The 23,185-nt window shown below is 42.9% G+C and overlaps 1 protein-coding gene and 1 pseudogene across 3 annotated transcripts in view; both read right to left on the minus strand.

Moving 5' to 3' along the window:
• Positions 1–6,811, minus strand: part of LOC132890973 (histone-lysine N-methyltransferase PRDM7-like) — a 39,044-nt gene extending 32,233 nt beyond the window's left edge. For all 3 annotated transcript variants that reach the window (XM_060928392.1, XM_060928393.1, XM_060928394.1), the window contains exons 1-2: positions 6,643–6,811; positions 1,204–1,276 (exon numbers count right to left, since the gene is read on the minus strand). In XM_060928392.1, coding sequence (XP_060784375.1) covers positions 1,204–1,269 — 66 coding nt within the window. In that variant the 5' untranslated portion in view covers positions 1,270–1,276; positions 6,643–6,811. The remainder of the gene's footprint in view (positions 1–1,203; positions 1,277–6,642) is intronic.
• LOC132889949 (uncharacterized) overlaps positions 1–23,185 on the minus strand; it is a 189,210-nt pseudogene that overhangs the window by 86,609 nt on the left and 79,416 nt on the right.

Genomic DNA, 23,185 nt, shown 5'->3' on the forward strand with positions numbered 1-23,185 from the left:
TTAAACATGTTTTTAGTTAGCGGGACTGCAGCTTATCACCGCTCCCGCCCGCGCTGTGCACTCCCGCTCCCGCCCGCAATGAGCTTTCAAAATTTGTCCCGCGCCGCACTGCTTTGCGGCGGGTCCCGCGGGTCCCGTGGGACTCCCGCGGGAGTGCAGGGCTCTAATACACACCACCTCGTGGCCAAAGGTAGTAATTACCAGTCATATACCGCCTAGAGGCCAGTGTTAGTAATTACCAGTCATACACCGCCTAGAGGCCAGTGTTAGTAATTACCAGTCATACACCGCCTACTGGCCAGTGTTAGTAATTACCAGTCATACACACCGCCTCGTGGCCAGTTAGTAATTACCAGTCATACACCGCCTAGTGGGCGGCACGGTGGTGTAATGGTTAGCGCTGTCGCCTCACAGCAAGAAGGTCCGGGTTCGAGCCCCGTGGCCGGTAAGGGCCTTTCTGTGCGGAGTTTGCATGTTCTCCCCGTGTCCGCGTGGGTTTCCTCCGGGTGCTCCGGTTTCCCCCACAGTCCAAAGACATGCAGGTTAGGTTAACTGGTGACTCCAAATTGACCGTAGGTGTGAATGTGAGTGTGAATGGTTGTCTGTGTCTATGTGTCAGCCCTGTGATGACCTAGCGACTTGTCCAGGGTGTACCCCGCCTTTCGCCCGTAGTCAGCTGGGATAGGCTCCAGCTTGCCTGCGACCCTGTAGAACAGGATAAAGCAGCTACAGATAATGAGATGAGATGAGACTGCCTAGTGGCCAGTGTTAGTAATTACCAGTCATACACACCGCCTAGTGGCCAGTGTTAATAATTACCGTCATACACACCGCCTAGTGGCCAGTGTTAGTAATTACCAATCATACACACCACCTAGTGGTCAGTGTTAGGAATTACCAGTCATACACACCGCCTCGTGGCCAGTGTTAGTAATTACCAGTCATACACACCGCCTAGTGGCCAGTGCTAGCCAGTAAAGAAATAAATCAAAAGAGACTGGCGATGATAGAAGATTCTATAACCCAGAAACAGATGGGAGCTCTGCTTTTAGGCAGTGCCTAAATCTATATATTAGGTTCTGTGTGATTAGCAGGACAGACTGTAGGCTGGCAGTGAAGCGAGGCAGCAAAAGACAAACACTGGTCAAACTTTAACATCATACTGTTATTGTTTTTGCAACACAAATCATTATTGAGCTTTACCTGTGAGGGATCAGGAGATTGAGACGTCCTAGAGGAGCACTGTCCGTCTCCTGCTGAACTCATCATAACAGCTCTACAAAAAAAATTATTATTATTAATACCGGGGGCGGCACGGTGGTGTAGTGGTTAGCGCTGTCGCCTCACAGCAAGAAGGTCCTGGGTTCGAGCCCCGGGGCCGGCGAGGGCCTTTCTGTGCGGAGTTTGCATGTTCTCCCCGTGTCCGCGTGGGTTTCCTCCGGGTGCTCCGGTTTCCCCCACAGTCCAAAGACATGCAGGTTAGGTTAACTGGTGACTCTAAATTGACCGTAGGTGTGAATGTGAGTGTGAATGGTTGTCTGTGTCTATGTGTCAGCCCTGTGATGACCTGGCGACTTGTCCAGGGTGTACCCCGCCTTTCGCCCGTAGTCAGCTGGGATAGGCTCCAGCTTGCCTGCGACCCTGTAGAAGGATAAAGCGGCTAGAGATAATGAGATGAGATGAGATTATTAATACCATTAACAACAACGTGTTTGAGATTTCGATTATGTATAACTGTTCATTAACTTTTAAACCTCAACATTAATGCTTTTTATTGTGAAAAAGTTTAACAAAAACATAAAGCTACAAACTCTAGGTTAGTTAACTAAATCTATATGAATTGTTTTTATCTATTGTATATTCGCGATTTTATATTCATCTCATCATCTGTAGCCGCTTTATTCTGTTCTACAGGGTCGCAGGCAAGCTGAAGCCTATCCCAGATGACTACGGGCGAAAGGCGGGGTACACCCTGGACAAGTCGCCAGGTCATCACAGGGCTGACACATAGACACAGACAACCATTCACATTCACATCTACAGTCAATTTAGGGTGTTTTCACACTTGGTCCCTTTCAGCCATCTAACCGAACTCAGATCGATGACTCAGCATTTTTTGCGCATATGTGAACACTCCAACCGTACCCAGACCGCTTTAAAGTGAACCGAACTGAGACCACCTCAGGAGGTGGTCTCAGTACGGTTCGCCTAATCTGCGCATTGTGAACAAAAAGCGCACAGGGTTCACTTCGCCTTTTTCATTGTAGTTTAACCTTCTTCGTTTGCCGTAGTTGGTCACGTGACTGTAGCAGGGAAACTCAACTTCCTTTTGCAACTTACCACAGCCGCTTTACAGTTCTCTGAACTTACTGACTGATGAGTCGGCCACAATAATATAACTATATTATTTATTTATATATAAACACACACACACACACACACACACATATATATATATATATATATATATATATATATATATATATATATATATATATATAATATACACACACACACACACACACACACAACAGAACAACAGGGCCAAGGTTCTGTGGGACTTCAGCTTCCAGACTGACAAACAGATCCTGGTGGTGGACAAAGATGTTCCTAGGACTGCGCTCTTCTGGACTGAGGCTTCAGATGTTGTTCCTGGGATTTGCTGGAGCCACTCTCCCAGTTTGGGGGTTACTGCCCCAAGTGCCCCCACTACCACGGGGACCACGCAGCCCTTGACCTTCCTCATCCGTTCCAGCTGCTCTTTCAACCCTTGATACTTCTCAAGTTTCTCATGTTCCTTTTTCCTGATGTTGGCGTCAGCTGGGATCGCCACATCTATCACCACCACCCTCTTCTGCTCTTTGTCCACCACCACTATGTCCGGTTGGTTAGCCAGGATCTGTTTGTCAGTCTGGAAGCTGAATTCCCACAGAACCTTGGCCCTGTTGTTCTCAGCCACCTTCTGTGGTATGGCCCATTGGGACTTGGGTACTTCTATTCCATACTGGTTGCAGATGTTCCTGTATACTATCCCAGCCACTTGGTTGTGCCTCTCCATGTACGCTGATCCAGCTAGCATCTTACTCCCTGCTACTATGTGCTGGACTGTTTCAGGGGCTTCTTTGCACAGTCTGCATCTTGGGTCTGATCTACTCTGGTAGATCCTGGCCTCTATGGCTCTTGTGCTTATGGCCTGTTCTTGTGCTGCCATGATTAGTGCCTCTGTGCTGTCTGTCAGTCCTGCATTATCCAGCCACTGGTAGGATTTCTTGATATCAGCCACTTCCTCTATCTGACGGTGGTACATGACATGTAGGGGTTTGTCCCTCCAGGTTGTCTGTTCCTCCTCCTCCTCTGCACTCTCATCAGGGTTCTGCTGCCTGAGACATTCACTTAGCAGTTCATCCTTTGGGGCCATCTTTCTGATGTATTCTCGGATTTTCAATGTTTCATCCTGGACCATGGTCTTGATGCTCACTAGCCCTCGGCCTTCCTCTTTCCGCTTAGTGTATAGTCTCAGGGTGCTGGACTTGGGGTGGAACCCTCCATGCATGGTGAGGAGCTTTCTAGTCTTGATATCTGTGGCTTCTATCTCCTCCTTTGGCCAGTTTATGATACCAGTGGGGTATCTGATGACTGGTAGTGCGTACATGTTGATGGCTCGGACCTTGTTCTTACCATTCAGCTGACTTTTCAGGACCTGCCTTACTCTCTGGAGGTATTTGGCTGTGGTTGACTTCCTTGTGGCCTCTTCATGGTTTCCATTAGCCTGTGGGATGCCAAGGTACTTGTAGCTGTCTTGGATATCACCTATGTTGCCCTCTGGTAGGTCAATCCCCTCAGTCCGGACCATCTTGCCACACTTGTCCAATCCGAATGACATCCCTATGTCATCGCTGTAGATCCGGGTGGTGTGGATCAGCGAGTCTATTTCTCGCTCGTACCTGGCATACAGCTTGATGTCATCCATGTAGAGCAGGTGGCTGATTGTTGCCCCACTACGGAATCGGTACCCGTAGCCGCTCTTCGTGATGATCTGACTGAGGGGGTTCAGGCTTATGCAGAACAGCAGTGGTGATAGCGCATCTCCTTGGTATATGCCGCACTTGATGTTGACTTGGGCAATGGGTTTTGAGTTGGCCTCTAGGGTTGTCTTCCACATTTCCATTGAGTTCTGGATGAAGGTCCTTAGGTTCCTGTTGATCTTATACAGTTCCAGACATTCCAGTATCCATGTGTGTGGCATTGAGTCGTAGGCTTTCTTGTAGTCAATCCAGGCAGTGCACAGGTTGGTCTGTCTCTTCTTACAGTCTCGGGCGACTGTTCTATCGACCAGTAGCTGGTGCTTGGCTCCTCTGGTGTTACTGCCAATTCCTTTCTGTGCCTCGCTCATGTATTGAGCCACATGCTTACTCATTTTTGCCGCAATGATGCCTGACAGGGCCTTCCATGTTGTGCAGAGACAGGTAATTGGCCGGTAGTTGGATGGGATGGGTCCCTTCTGGGGGTCCTTCATGATTAGGACTGTCCTGCCTTGGTGTATCTCTTCAACCGGGTGGCCAGAGCTGTTAGTCGCTGTTTGGCAGTTTTGAGTGCCTCTGGTATGGAGAGTGAGTTGTACTTCCTGGGTGCCCCTTTATTCACCATGTTCCCTTTCTGTAGTTCAGCTAGCTGGCTAACTTCTCTCCGTGCTGCCTTTATCTTGGCCTCTAATCGTCTCTTCCATGGTGGATACTGTTTGTTATGTCCCGAGCCCAATCTTGGTACCCAATCTCTGGTTGTGGGGATGATGATGACATCTCCCCGCTGACCTGTCTTCCTGGCTCCTTGCAATACATTGTTGTATTTCATTAATCTCTAGTTATGATAGTAGATTTCGATTACAGATGTTGGAACACTGGGCTAATAGCTGTTTCTTTGTTAGCCTTGATTGTGGGTTTCGAAGTATCCAATGGTCCCACATTCGCTGCATGTATCCCCTCTCTCTGGGATTGCTTGTATAGTAGATTCCAGCAAATCCGTATTTTCCTCGTCCATCGATGTCTTGTTCCAGTAGCCTATTTCTCATCAGTTTGCCCTGGTTCCCTAGCAACTGACGCAGACCTTGTTGACCCGGGCGACGTCTGAGCCGGTATGACTCATTCCTGAGGTAGGCTGATATATCATGAGGGGTCTTGCCTAAGAATCCCCCGACCGGGATTCGAACCCCAATCTCCCGCGTCATAGTCAGTGAGCATTACCACTGTACTATCCAGCTGATTACTAATAAACATATATATAATATTAATATATTTATATATATATAATATAATAAATTTATTTTCCTTAATCCGCACTATTTTGATCAAAGAATACAGCAGGGCAAGCATGGCAGCAGACATTTTGATTCAAGAGAAAATTACCCAGAATTCTGTGCACTGGGGGTCTGAGGGCTCTAGAGGACCTGGTGTGAACAGAAAGAGGACTGAGGCCCCATCAAAGCTTAACTGGACCAGAAAGAGAACCCAGTCCTCTTTGTAATAAATTCACAGTGTGAACACAAAAAGAACTGAGTTCTTTTTCTGTTGGTCCACTTAAAGAGGACTGAGTCTGGTTCCTTTAAAGGGGACCAGGTGTGAAAACACCCTTAGAGAGTCACCAGTTAACCTAACCTGCATGTCTTTGGACTGTGGGGGAAAACGGAGCACCCGGAGGAAACCCACGTGGACATGGGGAGAACATGCAAACTCCGCACAGAAAGGCCCTCGCCAGCCACAGGGCTCGAACCCGGACCTTCTTGCTGTGAGGCGACCGTGCTAACCACTACACCACCGTGCCATTTTGTTTGAAAACTTTCAGTCAAAGTTTGCAAATGAGCAAATTCCTTTGATGCATTCTGTTAGGATTTTGATAGGATTTCTAGTGCTTTTTAAAAATTCTGTTGGAAAGTGTTTAGTGAGAGAGATGCATTTTAGTCGTACTACGACACTGCAGTATTTATTGAACTGAGTTGTTAGTATTTTGGTCAAATCTTATTAAAATGTAATTTATATATATATATATATATATATATATATATATATATATATATATATATATATATGATATTAAAGTTCTCTGTATTTTTACATGAGCTTACAGAAGGAAAACACATTTGATGTAATCCAATAACACTTTCATTCACTGTGACTATTTTAAGAAATGATAAACATTCTTCTACAGCATCACTTGTGTTATTTTCCGTGGGTCTCTGTATGGATACAATATTCAGGCAGGAGATTTTTCAGCTCAAAATCTGATTCAAGACTTCCCTTTCATTATTATTATTATATTAAAATTCAAGATGAGTATTATTTCAGATTTTTCACTCTGAGCTCTCTTAGGCCTGACACATGAATCCCATCACCTACAGTAACTGATAGAACAATATCAACAATTCAAAAACTCTTTAATTGTATAAATCTGAAATGGTTTGCAATTAATTGAGATCCACTGTTTTTATCGCTTCAGCCGCGCATCAGACCCTCGGCCAACTGAAAATGTCTTTCACGCACTTTTCTCCCCCAGGAGAGTTTTGAAAAGCATTCTCTCATACTGAATGGAGTGGACTTGAACAATGGACACCCATTTGGGATTCGACCTCACAGCTTTATTTTAACTTACCTCAGGGTTTAAAGCGCAATGAATCTTCAAACGTAAGCAAAACAATGCACTTGTATTCTTAATTGTACCAGATATAACCTCCACTGGAAATTTTATTCGAAATATTTAATATAATGTTGATTGGCGCTGTTATCTTCAGATTTTCCAGCAAAAACATACAGAGCCTTTTTCTTCTCCAATGTTCTCTGACGGTTGGAGGAGCACCGAGGCGCTTTACTGCCCCCACCTGGTCTACTACTTTATTAATTGATAAAGCGTATTTAAACACATCACATCAATATAATTAAAACACATAAATACAAGTAATATAAAACTTATAAAATAAATTAAAATAAATAAAACTAAAGTTCAAGGCTAGCATACAGGGACGAGGTTGAGCGGCTGTCAGAGTGGTGCAAAGTCAGCAATCTGCTCCTCAACACCACCAGAACAAAGGAGCTGGGGCCTCATGTACAAAGCTTGCGTACGCACAAAAAAGCTACGTACGTCACTTTCTGCGCAAACATTCGTATGTACAAAGATTGACTTGGCGTGGAAAAGTGCGGTACTCTACGCAAACCTCATGGCTGGCTTACGCACATTTCTGGTGCATCTTGGTACTTGGCGACACTTAGAGGCAGAGCAACGCAACTACATTTAGGCCTACTCGGTCAAGAGTCATGACATGGTGATAAGAGGCATCCAAAAATGCATCGGAACATCAGGATGCGTGAAGTGAAATGTATGTCAGTCATATGACATTGTCGAGACACATAATGCGAGACTGTTGGGTAAATGCCAACAGAGCCATCAACCATCCCTTCCATATTGTAATTATGGGAAATGAGAAACCCCAGCAATATCATTTCGATATTATTCCCATTGACTATCGGTTAATTAATTAAATTAAAGAATGCACATGCAGGACCATGCATTGCAGCTAGCTTAATAGATCTTCCTCGCACATTTGCCGCGAGGTGTCAGACTGAAATATTATTATTAGTTGATGTTGCATGGGGTAGCCTTATCACATAATTACCAAGATCAATATATGAAATGATTTCCAAGTGCGTACAAATCAGACACAACCGTGGTGTGTGGGGACCAATCACTAGCATGCATCAAATTAAATGAGGATATAAAAGCATGCGCAACATGTGGCGATAACCGATAGGATGACAATGGCGTGGTTGGCCTTATTGGAAGATGCTGCAAATGGTCGGATTAGGAGGGAACGGGTGTTCCGTGATTACACCGATTTCCTGGCTCACGATGATGACTGGCTTATCAGCTGATTCAGACTTCCAAGAGCCATTCTTTTGGAGCTCTGTGCTGAGTTGGGCCCGGGGTTGGAGAGGGAGACGGCGAGGTGTCACGCCTTACCCGTTCCTATCCAAGTCCTGACCACGCTTGGGTTCCTAGCAACAGGCTCATTCCAGAGGGAACTGGTCGGGAATGAGCCAGACAGCTCTCGGCCGCGCTATTCCGTCTGTGTTAAATGGGATCATCCGACTGTCGGCCAGGTACATACGGTTTCCCTATGATGTGGCAGACCAAGCACAGATAAAAGCGCAATTTGCAGCGATAGCCAGTTTTCCAAATGTAATTGGAGTGATCGACTGCACACATATTGCTATAAAGGCGCCATCTGAGGGTGAATATGCATACGTGAATAGGAAACATTTCCACTCTATAAACGTACAGATTATATGTGATGCCCAAATGCGCCTGACAAATATCGTGGCAAGGTGGCCTGGGGCAACCCACGATGCATTCGTCCTGGTGAACAGCTCGGTGGGAAACAGGCTGGATGCCGGCAGAGTGCGTGATGGGTGGTTACTTGGTAAGCAATGTAAAACACTTGAAGTGAATTCACTTGAAATATACACATGTTGGATAGCTTATGCTGGACCTATCCCAATTGCTCATAGGAGACAGCGGCTACCCACTCCGAAAATGGTTACTGACCCCCCTAGCCAACCCACGGACTGATCAGGAGCAGCGCTACAACAACCTCCATGCACGGACGCGGTCAGTGGTGGAGCACACCATTGGCCACCTGAAAAGCCGGTGGCGCTGCCTTGACCGGAGTGGGGGGGTGCTGCTCTATCAGCCCGACAAGGCGTGCCATATTGCGCTGGCGTGTGGCGTGTTACACAATGTGGCGCAGCGGCACGGCGTGCCAATAATGGAGCGAGACCTGCCGGAGGACCCAGACCCTGGGCCTCACAACGAGGTGCCACAGTGACATGGCATACAAACCTGGCAGCGCTTAATAGCCACAATGTGAAAAGGTAAGGGCAGACGGGACACGGGACACCATTCATTTTTTAAGATATTCTTTTAATGTGTTATTCAGTTCCTTCAATTCCTCGCGGATTCCCTTGAGGTTGTCATTAATTGCCTCTATCCCCTTTAAAATTTCCCCCTGCGACTCAAGGACCGTGCACGTCAGCACCCGGCCTGTGGACCCGGCGACAGGGGCAGGCGGTGGAGAAGGGGGGCAGGTGACAGTGACGCTGGATCCGCTCGGCTGGGGGTCCTCTTCCTGCTCGGGTGGAATGGACTGGGGGCCTCCTGTTGTTCCCTGGCACCCTGCTAGAATACATTTGTCATTAAAATCCTATTGTGAAAGATATGTGCACATGTTTTATTTCTGGTTACATGTGGCTAGGAGTATTGGGCCTACTAAGAGAGGAAGACATTTCCTCAAATACAGGATGTCCCCGAAAAAATGTACACATTAGAGCACTAAAGGTGTTTTTTTGTTTTCAAAACCCATGTAACTCAAATAGACACTCATTGTGGCGCAGGCACTGCAGACGATGCAAATCATACTGTTATCTTGGTATAGGCTACATTCACATTCAGTGGCATACAATCAGTGACTGTTGCATGTCTCATAGCATACACTTTGAACATCACTTTAATTGGAGGTGACAGAACAAGTAAGTGATGTATGTGAATTCTATTACACTGTGCTAAAGGCAGCGACGGACTGGTAATCTGTGAGTTCTGGAAAAGTCCAGAACGGCCGTCCAGTCTACGGCCGATAATTGGTCTTTTTTTTTTTCGGTCGACCGGCCCTGTCTAACAGTCTAACACCTAGGCCTACCAGCAGATGGCGCTGTAACGGTAATTTGTCAATCAAACATAGGCCTACATTCTGTCAAAAAGCCAACAAAGAATACACGAGTGTTTTCCTCTCTACCGCTCTGGAAATGGCGAGCAGAAAACGCAAAGAAAAAGGTGGATGGCAGAAATTAAAAGAGAAAAAAACAAAGTTGTTGGAGAATGAAGCTTCAAAATGTAGGAAGCTTACAGAGCTTTTTGACCGCGGTGGTGGGGCTAGTGCCGCCAGCAGCAGCAGTAACGCTGATGTGGAGATAGACAGCGAATCAGATTCTGAGCAACATGATGCGGCTCATGATGTGGAGGGAGAGACAGCAAGGGGATCTTCACCGCACGAACGTAGGCATGGCTACTTGCCGGAGGAGGAAGAAGAGGAGGTACTGGTAAGTGACGTTATGTAGGCTACTCAGTTGACTACTCTGATAATCAGCTTCTACTTATTTGATTTGCGTTGTGATGATGATAAATAATGGCTTATTGCCCTCAAAAGAAACACGCAGTGAATTTGACAAATAGGCTACATTAAAAATAAGGAAACATGGTAAATGACCGCAAATTAATTTCTTTATGCACCGCAAGTTAATTAATTCTCATGTCACTGGACAGTGACACTGTAATTGACAGAGTGGCAGAAAACAGTGACCTTTTGAAGAAACTGCTACTCCCCCAGCACTAGCTACCTTGAATAGCTAACATTCAGAATGATTGATCAGTGTTACTGTTAATACTCTTATAACTGAGCTCAATTTACTGATCTAAAGTTCTTGCATAAATACTCAAAAATGTTCTTGAAGAAACACTCAAAAATAGTTGTGTGGACTGTCAGTTATGAAAATTATGAAAAATAATGGATAATTGATACTGTTAATTGTATAGCCTACTGAGTGCAAGCTTTTGAATAATGACTCAAAGAAATTATTAACAAAACCCTCAAATTTAAATGTGTGAGGGATTTTAATTTGAAAATTCTGAAAAAGAATGATCAGTGCTACTGTCTTCAATATACATTCAAATAGTTCTTAAATAAATACTGAAAAAAATAGTATGTGTGGGTTTTCAATTATTTCAAAACCATATAGAACCCCCCCCCCCCCCCCCCCCCCCCCCCGGCGGGCCCCAGCGCGCCCCGGTCGGTGGGTGGGCCTATTTGGGGAAAAAGTCCAGGGCCTTTTTTTGGTCCCAGTCCGTCCCTGGCTAAAGGCAGGGATTAACGCGAATAAATGTTAATGTTAAATGTTAATAATAAATGTTAAATGTTAATTTGATTAACGCGAGATTTCTAACATTTAATTAACATTAACGCGTTAGTAAAAGTTGCCATGTCTTTTACCTAACGCGGGCCTTACTGCAGGTCTATTTATACTAATTAACATATTCAGTGTGGAATAATTGAGGGAGGAGATGGGGCGGGGAACGGGGCTCGTGCATGTGCGCCGAATTCCACGTTGATTGGGATGTACAACAGGAGAGTGCGTGGAAACCTTCGTACGCACTGATTGATACATCCGGATTTTTTTGGTCGTACGCAAATTTCCCGATTTTGACGTGCGCACATATTTAGTGGGAAATCCACGCAGGTCTTTGTACATGAGGCCCCTGGTTATTGACTTTAGGAAAAACAAAGCTGACATCCAGCCACTCATCATCAACGGGGCCTGTGTGGAGAGGGTCCCGGTGTTCAGGTGTTCATTTTCCTCAATAAATAAATGACCAAGTATAATATTTTTGTCTCATTTGTTTAACTGGGTTCTCTTTATCTACTTTTAGGACTTGTGTGAAATATAGAAAATTCTAAAGGGTTCACAAACTGTCAAGCACCACTGTATGTCCACCAATGGAATTCAGCAGCAGCGTGACAGGTCGAGAACCTGCAGCGGGTCAGGATTTGCAGTGGCAGCTCTCGTGGAAAAAGGTTTCTTTGTCATCGTCTTCATTGTAGGCCTTGTTGCCTGGAGATAGAGGGGGGAGAGGAATCAGCAAGCTTTTGGATCTCAGAGAGCACTGACCTCTTTGGTTGCAGCACTGATTTGTACTCCCCTTGCTGCTGAAGGAGAGCAGAGAGTGGCATCACTTGAGTGGAGTCAGCTGTGTGTGTAGTTCTCAGGCTCCAACCAGTGACCACGCTACATGTGGCGGTCCAAAACAGAGGTGCTGAACTGGTGTCGTCTCTTCAGGGCAGCAGAGTGAGGAGCAACACAGAGAGGTGCTGGAAGATTTCTTGAGTTACTGCCACAGATCATAAAACGCATCTCACACACAGTACTTGGTTAAATCTATAACACCAACCATATTAATTGCTGTTTCAAGAAAGCAAATCATCAGTGTTAGAGCTTTCTCCAATGTTGAATGAATGAATGAATTTATTTTATTTCGAACATGTACAAAAAATATATGTAACTATTTGTACATACAAAAGAAAGAAAACGAGAAATAAATAAAATAACAAAGAGCGAAGACATTACAAAACACCGCACATTGTTCGAAAAAGGAGTGGGAAGAAGTACAATACTTTTTTAATTTCCCACCCCTTTTTAACTACCCCGAAATCCAAACTACATTAATACACCTATAAAAATATATACCATATATACACTTCATGAATATCTATATAAATATATAATTACAAAAATAAGTATATACTACATACCATATATACACTTCATAAATATCTATATAAATATATAATTACAAATATATATATGTATACTATATACTATATATACACTTCATAAATATCTATATAAATATATCATTACAAAAATAAATATCTACTACATACCTATCCCTATAAATATAAATATATAAACTATCCCCATAAATAAATATATACCATATATACCATATAGGTCCGTGTATCATCCGATCATTTAAGTATTCCATTCAATCTGGAAAACGAAAAACAAAAAAACCACTCAATATTTCGTTTTCCTGTTTTTCTGTATGACCAAAAAATGAGGGATTGGTGTTTGTTTTCCTTTTTCCAACTCAAAACAGAACAAATAATAAACAGGGAAACCAAAACGAAATAATAACTCTAATTTACGATTATTGATTTTCTCTATTCGATCATTCCATTCTTCTGGATAGACTAGAAAATGTTGTGGGAGTTAAGGGAATGGCCCTCTCCTGGCTCAGGTCTTATCTAACTGATCGTTATCAGTATGTTGATATAAATGGTGATATTTCTAGACGTACCGAGGTAAAGTTTGGTGTTCCACAAGGTTCTGTCTTGGGTCCACTGCTTTTTTCTCTATACATGTTACCTCTGGGCGATATTATTCGTAAACATTGTATTAGTTTCCACTGTTATGCTGATGACACACAGTTGTATGTCTCTGCAAAACCTGATGACAGACACCAGCTTAATAGAATTGAGGAATGTGTTAAGGACATTAGACACTGGATGCTTATTAATTTCCTTCTGCTTAACTCTGACAAGACTGAAGTACTTGTGCTAGGACCACATACAGCTAGAAGTAAGTTTTCTGATTACACAGTGACTCTGGATGGCCTTTCTGTTTCTTCACGTGCAGCAGTAAAAGACCTCGGAGTGATTATTGACCCCAGTCTTTCATTCGAAACTCACATTGATAACATCACCTGGATAGCTTTCTTTCATCTCAGAAATATTGCAAAGATAAGAAATTTAATGTCATTGCATGATGCAGAAAAACTAGTCCATGCTTTTGTTACCTCCAGGTTGGATTATTGTAATGCCTTACTGTCTGGATGTTCCAATAAGTGCATAAACAAGCTCCAGTTAGTTCAAAATGCAGCAGCAATAGTCCTTACTAGAACTAGAAAATATGACCACATCACGCCTGTCTTATCCACACTGCATTGGCTCCCAATCAAATTTCGTATTGATTATAAAATACTACTATTGACCTTTAAAGCACTAAATGGTCTCGCACCACAGTACCTGAGTGAACTTCTGCTCTTCTATGACCCGCCACGCCTACTTAGATCAAAAGGTGCAGGCTATCTGCTGGTACCTCGTATAGTGAAGGCTACATCAGGGGGCAGAGCCTTTTCTTACAAAACCCCACAGTTATGGAACAGCCTTCCAAGTAATGTTCGGGAATCAGACACAGTCTCAGCATTTAAGTCTAGGCTGAAAACATATCTGTTTAGTCAAGCCTTTTGTTAATGGTGTTTATGAGGTAAAGGAGTAGATCTGGAGGGTCCTCAGACATAGAGTGTTTTGGTAAACTGGGATGTATGGATGCTGTCAGTCCCCACTCGCTTGCTCACTCGAGTTTGTTGACGGTGTAGTGGCTGGCTGCTTTATGTCCCAGGGCTCCCTCATGCCTGTGTTACCTTCTGGCTCTCTCCTTTTAGTTATGCTGTCATAGTTAGTTGCCGGAGTCCCTGCTTGTACTCGGTGCAATATGTATACTGTTCCTACTTATTCAGGTGACATTGGGCATACCTAACCACCTGTGTTTTCTTTCCCTCCCCCCCACCCCAAATCTGTCCCTCTGAGTTACATGGAGTCAACAGGAAATCTTTTGGTGGAGATGGTGGAGACCTCGACTGGCTATCGTAGCCTGCAGGGAATCGGCCGTCAGATTTTCTGTCGCATGTCCCAGACCCGGTGAAATGTAACTGAATTGTCTTGGCCAGCCCTAAGGGTCCCATCTGCATCTCATCATTGCTGAGGAGTGTGCTCCCATCACCCAATCAAGCATCCAGCCAGAGCAGGTCATGATATATTTTACCATATTAACATGCCATTGTGTGTTATGCCTGATGTAAAGACTCTCGTCTCTGTGAGCCTACCACACAGATTTAATACTTGTCATTTTTAGGGCATACCTAACAACGTGTTTTCTTTCTCTCTCTCTCTCTCTCTCTCCCCCCCCCCCCCCCCCCCCCCATCTGTCTCTCTGAGTTACATGTTGATCCTGGGATTGAGATGCTGGCCTCTTCTGCCCCTCGGACCTGCTTGATCCATCCTGGTGCCCTGTGTCTGGTCGGAGTTTTATCGCCCCACTCCTGTGAAGGACGGACCCATGAGGACAGTTGAGGGTTATACCTGTTAAAACTGTTAATATTATAGTCTGGCTGTCTGTTGTTGCCCAAATGAGGATGGGTTCCCTTTTGAGTCTGGTTCCTCTCGAGGTTTCTTCCTCATGTCATCTGAGGGAGTTTTTCCTTGCCACCGTCGCCACAGGCTTGCTCATTGGGGATAGATTAGGGATAAAATTAGCTCATGTTTTAAGTCGTTCAAATTCTGTAAAGCTGCTTTGCGACAATGTTTATTGTTAAAAGCGCTGTACAAATAAACTTGATTTGATTTGATTTGATTTGATATTCCCCATGCTACATTAGCCTTCCCATGATCCTCAGCGACAGTCCATCATCATCTCTGTGTCTATGAAACAGAAAAATTGCATGTGCATGTATATATCAAGTAATTTATTCATACATCCTATTCATTTAATATATTAAGCTGTTAATGTTAAGCTGATGATCTCTTAATTATTATTATCTCAATATAATAGTAATCTGTACTCGAGTTGAGGGGGGATGGGGGGGATGCCATCCCCCCGGAATAAAAAATGGTCAAAATCATCCCCCCTCTAAAATGGGCATCCCCCTTCCCTTGAGAAATTTTATCAATAAATGTGGACATTACTTCTATTTAACATTGGAATTAGAAATGCCATTCCACGTAGCTTTGCTGAAACTGAGCATACAATAAGCTACCGTGAGAGAGGACACGCGCAAGCAAAGCGTTTGAGGAGGTGACATTCAGTTGGGGTTCCGTTATTTTTGATTTCATTCGGCGTCAGTGACAGCAGCGGATTGCAGCATCATGGCCAAGTGGAGTGGACAGCAAGACCTAAGCAAGTTCGGATTTAAGATCGCAAGAAAAAAACATTTCAGGGGGTAAGTCAAGAGTTACGAATATCAGTCACACTTTCTGTGAGCCCACTATCACGCTGTAAAGTTACCGATATGTGGGCGGCAGATAACAACACAGCTATCATAATGAATGTTAGTTTGGAGTCTAGCCAGCTATCGATAGCTTACTCAGGTTCATGTTAGCTTTGATTTCTTGTATAAGGCCATTAATTTAATCAGCCTGGACGTTCGTTTGTTATTCTTCAGGCAACAAAAAGTGTTATTCAAGACAGGAAGGCTAAAATTAATGACACTAGCAGTTTTGAAGGCTTCATTGCCTCATTAGAGAGCCGGTCACAACATGTAAGGCAGAGCAGGATTGGTGTAGGACTCGACAAACTGTCTGCTAAAATGCAGCTTTCTTTTTCTTCGTCATAGGCTCTTCTTCTGTCTCCTCAATGGGCCTTTTCCCCTTTCCAAAGAAACTTTCCAAAGATGCCTGCTTTTAACTCATTTTGCTAGCTTGTATCCAATATGTATCAAAGTGCTGGTATGTATCGAAGCAAAGTATCAAAGTATCCAAGGCAGCTCCTTGGTAACCGTCAACGTTAAGGTGTCACGTGACCTAGATAACAGCGGGAATCAACGTTACAGAAAGAATCCGGTCATTTTTCAAAGCTCAAATCCTCGTTCAGATAATAAATAAATCAGAAATAACATTATAATTGTATTTAATTAAATTATCTTATCCACTGCTCTTTATTCCAGATGACAGTCAGCAGCAACTGCAACACAGTGCGACAGGAGCTGGAGGGGACCCGGAGTGTGAGACAATACAGGCGCAAGCAGGAGAACCAACAGCTGAAGAGCTGAAGATTTACAATTTACTGTTGCTTGTTTTAGCTTATTGGTTACCTACCTACCTCTGTATTTAATTCAATGTTCCCAATGTTCAGCTTTGAATAAAAATTCTATTGACTTGACATGAAAAGATTCAGTTGTTCATTTACATTGCCTGCTGAGGTTTTAATAAATTATTTACCAAACAATTTAAAAGGAGCCTACCATGACTAGCGCAATTTGAAGTGCAACTTCATAGTCATGGTAGGCTCCTTTTAAATTGTTTGGTAAATAATTTATTAAAACCTCAGCAGGCAACTGAATCAGTAACTTTACAGCATGATAGTGGGCTCACAGAAAGTGTGACTGATATTCGTAACTCTTGACTTACCCCCTGAAATGTTTTTTTCTTGCGATCTTAAATCCGAACTTGCTTAGGTCTTGCTGTCCACTCCGCTTGGCCATGATGCTGCAATCCGCTGCTGTCACTGACGCCGAATGAAATAAAAAATAATGGAACCCCAACTGAATGTCACCTCCTCAAACGCTTCGCTTGCGCGTGTCCTCTCTCGCGGTAGCTTATTGTATGCGCAGTTTCAGCAAAGCTACGTGGAATGGCATTTCTAATTCCAATGTTAAATAGAAGTAATGTCCACATTTATTGATAAAATTGCTCAAGGGAAGGGAGGGGAGATGCCCGTTTTAGAGGGGGGATGATTTTGACCATTTTTTATTCCGGGGGGATGGCATCCCCCCCATCCCCCCTCAACTCGAGTACAGATTACTATTATATTGAGATAATAATAATTAAGAGATCATCAGCTTAACATTAACAGCTTAATATATTAAATGAATAGGATGTATGAATAAATTACTTGATATATACATGCACATGCAATTTTTCTGTTTCATAGACGCAGAGATGATGATGGACTGTCGCTGAGGATCATGGGAAGGCTAATGTAGCATGGGGAATAGAGAAAATCAATAATCGTAAATTAGAGTTATTATTTCGTTTTGGTTTCCCTGTTTATTATTTGTTCTGTTTTGAGTTGGAAAAAGGAAAACAAACACCAATCCCTCATTTTTTGGTCATACAGAAAAACAGGAAAACGAAATATTGAGTGGTTTTTTTTGTTTTTCGTTTTCCAGATTGAATGGAATACTTGAATGATCGGATGATACACGGACCCATATACGAAGTTAGTTCTAATATAACAATCAACCCTATTCTATTTATCCCTCAACATCCTCCGTTAACATACTTCCTCTTCTATATACTTGTTTAAAATATTTTTTGTACCTTTTTTAAACAGATTTATATTTGCACTTTGTTTTATTTCTGTCTCCAGTCTGTTCCATAAAGTCACCCCACAGCTCGATATGCACATGTTTTTCATATTTGTTCGAACCTCTGGTTTTTTAAAATTTAGGTCTCCCCTTAGATTATATCCCCCCTCTCTCTCACTAAACATTCCTTGTATATTTTTTGGCAATAGATTATTTCTCGCTTTGTACATTATTTGTGCTGTTCTGAATTTGACCAGATCCATAAATTTCAAGATGTGTGATTTCATGAATAGTGAGTTTGTGTGATCTCTGTATCCTGTTTTGTTTATTGTCCTTATTGCTCTTTTCTGTATTGTACATATCGGCTGCAGAGGGGTTTTGTAGGTGTTTCAAATCAAATCAAGTCAAATCAAGTTTATTTGTACAGCGCTTTTAACAATAAACATTGTCGCAAAGCAGCTTTACAGAATTTGAACGACTTAAAAGATGAGCTAATTTTATCCCTAATCTATCCCCAATGAGCAAGCCTGTGGCGACGGTGGCAAGGAAAAACTCCCTCAGACGACATGAGGAAGAAACCTCGAGAGGAACCAGACTCAAAAGGGAACCCATCCTCATTTGGGCAACAACAGACAGCCTGACTATAATATTAACAGTTTTAACAGGTATAACCCTCAACTGTCCTCATGGGGCCGTCCTTCACAGGAGTGGGGCGATAAAACTCCGACCAGACACAGGGCACCAGGATGGATCAAGCAGGTCCGAGGGGCAGAAGAGGCCAGCATCTCAATCCCAGGATCAACATGTAACTCAGAGGGACAGATGGGGGGGGGGGGGGGGGGGGGGAGAGAGAGAGAAAGAAAACATGTTGTTAGGTATGCCCTAAAAATGACAAGTATTAAATCTGTGTGTTTCCCCAGACTTCGACACAGTAAGTCAGATATGGCAAAAATAATGAGTAATATAGAGTATGCAAAGATTTGCAATCAAGAATATGTTTTGTTTTCCACAGAATTGCCAAGCACTTTGCCAGTTTTGCTCGTATGTATCCTACATGAGGTTTCCAGCAGACTTTATGATCCAAAATCACACCAAGAAATTTAATTTCCTGTACCATTTCTATCTTAGTATTGTCTATTATCAATTATTATATATTTTTAAACAAGTATATAGAAGAGGAAGTATGTTAACGGAGGATGATGAGGGATAAATAGAATAGGGTTGATTGTTATATTAGAACAAACTCAGTATATGGTATATATTTATTTATGGGGATAGTTTATATATTTATATTTATAGGGATAGGTATGTAGTAGATATTTATTTTTGTAATGATATATTTATATAGATATTTATGAAGTATATATATATATATATTTGTAATTATATATTTATATAGATATTTATGAAGTGTATATATGCTATGTAGTATATATTTATTTTTGTAATTAAATATTTATATACAGTGGTGCTTGAAAGTTTGTGAACCCTTTAAAATGTTCTATATTTCTGCATAAATATGACCTAAAACATCACCAGATTTTCACACAAGTCCTAAAAGTAGATAAAGAAAACCCAGTTAAACAAATGAGACAAAAATATGATACTTGGTCATTTATTTATTGAGGAAAATGATCCAATATTACATATCTGTGAGTGGCAAAAGTATGTTAACCTTTGCATTCAGTATCTGGTGTGACCCCCTTGCACAGCAATAACTACAACTAAATGTTTCCGGTAACTGCTGATCAGTCCTGCACACTGGCTTGGAGGAATTTTAGCCCATTCCTCCGTACAGAACAAATTCAACTCTGGGATGTTGGTGGGTTTCCTCACATGAACTGCTCGCTTCAGGTCCTTCCACAACATTTAGGCCAAGTTTACATTAGACAGTATCTGTCTCGTTTTCTTCGCGGATGCACTCTCCGTTTACATTAAACCGCCTGGAAACGCCGGGAAACGGGAGTCCACCAGGGTCCACGTATTCAATCCAGATCGTGTCAGCTCCGGTGCTGTGTAAACATTGAGATACGCGGATACGCTGTGCTGAGCTCTAGCTGGCGTCGTCATTGGACAATGTCACTGTGACATCCACCTTCCTGATTCGCTGGCGTTGGCCATGTGACGCGACTGCTGAAAAACGGCGCGGACTTCCACCTTGTATCACCTTTCATTAAAGAGTATAAAAGTATGAAAATACTGCAAATACTGATGCAAATACTGCCCATTGTGTAGTTATGATTGTCTTTAGGCTTGCCATCCTTCCACTTGCAAGTGGTAAGTGATATGCGCTGGGATCACACACACAGCGGCTCAGTCCCGAATCACAGCTTGTGCACTTCACTCGCGTGCTCTGTGAGCTGCGCAAGGCCGGAGTGCGCACCCTCCAGAGGGCACTCACTGTTCAGGGCGGAGTGATTTGGAGCGCAGGATGCCTGCGGAGCCGAGCGTATCCGTGTATTGGTGTTGCTGTGTGCACGCAAATTGTGTATTGGTGTTGCTGTGTGCACACTAATCGTTTTTAAAACATTAATCTGATGATCAGCTGATACGGTCTAATGTAAACATGGGCTTAGATTGGATTAAGGTCAGGACTTTGACTTGGCCATTCCAAAACATTAACGTTATTCTTCTTTAACCATTCTTTGGTAGAATGACTTGTGTGCTTAGGGTCGTTGTCTTGCTGCATGACCCACCTTCTCTTGAGATTCAGGCTACATCCACACGACAACAGCAATGAGATGTTATTTAAAAATATATCGCGTCCAAATGGGCAACGATCAGTAAAATATCAGGTCCATATGGCAACCCAACGCTTGCTGAAAACGATGCAATACACATGCCACACCTCTAGGGGCACTGTAAGACGGTCCCTTCGGAGACACCAGAACAATAGAAGAAGAAAGGACGCATGCGCATAAACTATTATGCGCGAGACTTCATATTAGCCACAAAGTCAGGAAAATCTGTTCGTAAAATTACATTATAATGACCAAATACAATGAAAAGTATTTTTCCAGTCTCACCTGTGAAAGGTAATCCCATGTGATCTCGTTTGGACGGCAAACCTGTTGGTACAGTTAAACGCAGCTAATCTTTATTCTCCGCTTTGACCTATCCAATATGGCAGCGAGGATGAAGTATGATTCTACGCGGAAGGCGGCATCTTTAATGGTCCGGAATAAATTGAATGCTACACGTTGATGGATTAATTTGTTGTTTCTCACCTGTGAAAGGTAATCCCATGTGATCTCATTTGGACGGTAAACCTGTTGGTACAGTTAAACGCAGCACATGAATCTTTATTCTCCGCTTTGACCTATCCAATATGGCGGCGAGGATGACGTATGATTCTACGCGGAAGGCGGCGTCTTTAATGGTCCGGAATAAATTGAATGCTACACGTTGATGGATTAATTTGCTCTTCTACGCCCTTTTTGAGGAATGTATTGTAGGATTTAAACCCACATCTGAAGAGGTGAGATCGCTCCTTTTTTTCCCTATTTTTGCTGGCAGGATTGACTCTGCCCTAAGGGCAGAGTCTCTCTCACTTTGCACCATTACACAATAAATATTCACAGTGAAAATATTTTGTAAGCGCGTTTCATGAACCAAGTTATAGGATTTGTTGACAACTCGCATCGAGTTCGTTACACTTCTACCTGGCATGAAGCACTCACAGTCATGTGGTTGTGACGTCATCGTAAACAAATCCGTTCTACTCATCCAGACAACTTCGCAATGGCAACGTTGCCAGATCTTTCCACTCTGGAACCCGTTCTCAAAAAGATTGCGTTTTGGGCACCCAAAACACCGGTGCCGTGTGGACACCAGGCCTAAACGATAAGCAATTGTATCGGAGTCACCTGAATCCGTTGCCGTGTGGACAGGGCCTCAGTTCATGGACAGATGTCCTGACATTTTCCTTTCGAATTTGCTGGTATAATTCACAATTCATTGTTCCATCAATAATGGCAAGCCATCCTAGCCCAGATGCAGCAAAACAGGCCCAAACCATGACACTACCACCACCATGTTTCACAGATGGGATAAGGTTCTTATGCTAGAATGCAGTGTTTTCCTCTCTCCAAACATAACCCTTCTCATTTAAACCAAAAAGTTCTATTTTGGTCTCATCCATCCACAAAACATTTTTCCAATAGCCTTCTGGCTTGTCCATGTGATCTTTAGCAAACTGCAGATGAGCAGCAATGTTCTTTCTGGAGAGCAGTGGCTTTCTCCTTGCAACCCTGCCATGCATACCATTGTTGTTCAGTGTTCTCCTGATGGTGGACTCATGAACATTAACATTAGCCAATGTGAGAGAGGCCTTCAGTTGCTTAGAAGTTACCCTGGGGTCCTTTGTGACCTCGCCGACTATTACACGCCTTGCTCTTGGAGTGATCTTTGTTGGTCGACCACTCCTGGGGAGGGTAACAATGGTCTTGAATTTCCTCCATTTGTACACAATCTGTCTGACTGTGGATTGCTGGAGTCCAAACTCTTTAGAGATGGTTTTGTAACCTTTTCTAGCCTGATGAGCATCAACAACACTTTTTCTGAGGTCCTCAGAAATCTCCTTTGTTCATGCCATGATACACTTCCACAAACATGTGTTGTGAAGGTCAGACTTTAATAGTTCCCTGTTTTTTAAATAAAACAGGGTGGCCACTCACACCTGATTGTCATCCCATTGATTGAAAACACCTGACTCTAATTTCACCTTCAAATTAACTGCTAATCCTAGAGGTTCACATACTTTTGCCACTCACAAATATGTAATATTGGATCATTTTCCTCAATAAATAAATGACCGAGTATAATATTTTTGTCTCATTTGTTTAACTGGGTTCTCTTTATCTACTTTTAGGACTTGTGTGAAAACCTGATGAATATTTTAGGTCATATTTATGCAGAAATATAGAAAATTCTAAAGGGTTCACAAACTTTCAAGCACCACTGTAGATATTTATGAATAGATGTTAATCAGTAACCTTGCTGTTAAGCTATTCACTGTTGTCCATTCTTACTACTGTGCTGCAATTTCAGTTCAAAATTTTACATGAATCTTAGAATACAACCAATAGCCTCTCAGGCCTGTAACTCTTAAAAATTCAGTTTAAGTACCTTTTCATGAGCTTTACATGCTCTGACAGAGCAAACAAAAGGTGCACTTGTAGGACTTAATTTCCACTTTGCACATCAAATGTCCAAAGGGGGATAATAACATTATTGCAACTTGCAAATTACCACTTTCAAGGACCCTTGAATACAGCATTAGACACTGGTTCAACCCACAACATGTAGAAGAAATTCAGGAGGTTCCACCAATTCAAGGATTACACAGTGATCAGCTGTCGACATCGTAATCGGCTGTCCATTGCAAGCAATGATGACTGCTTCATTAGGATGCACAGATGGGCCGTGTAGGTACAACACAGTCCCTTTAAGA

The sequence above is a fragment of the Neoarius graeffei genome, chromosome 8 (genome assembly GCF_027579695.1).
Source record: "Neoarius graeffei isolate fNeoGra1 chromosome 8, fNeoGra1.pri, whole genome shotgun sequence".
Classification (NCBI taxonomy): Eukaryota; Metazoa; Chordata; class Actinopteri; order Siluriformes; family Ariidae; genus Neoarius; species Neoarius graeffei.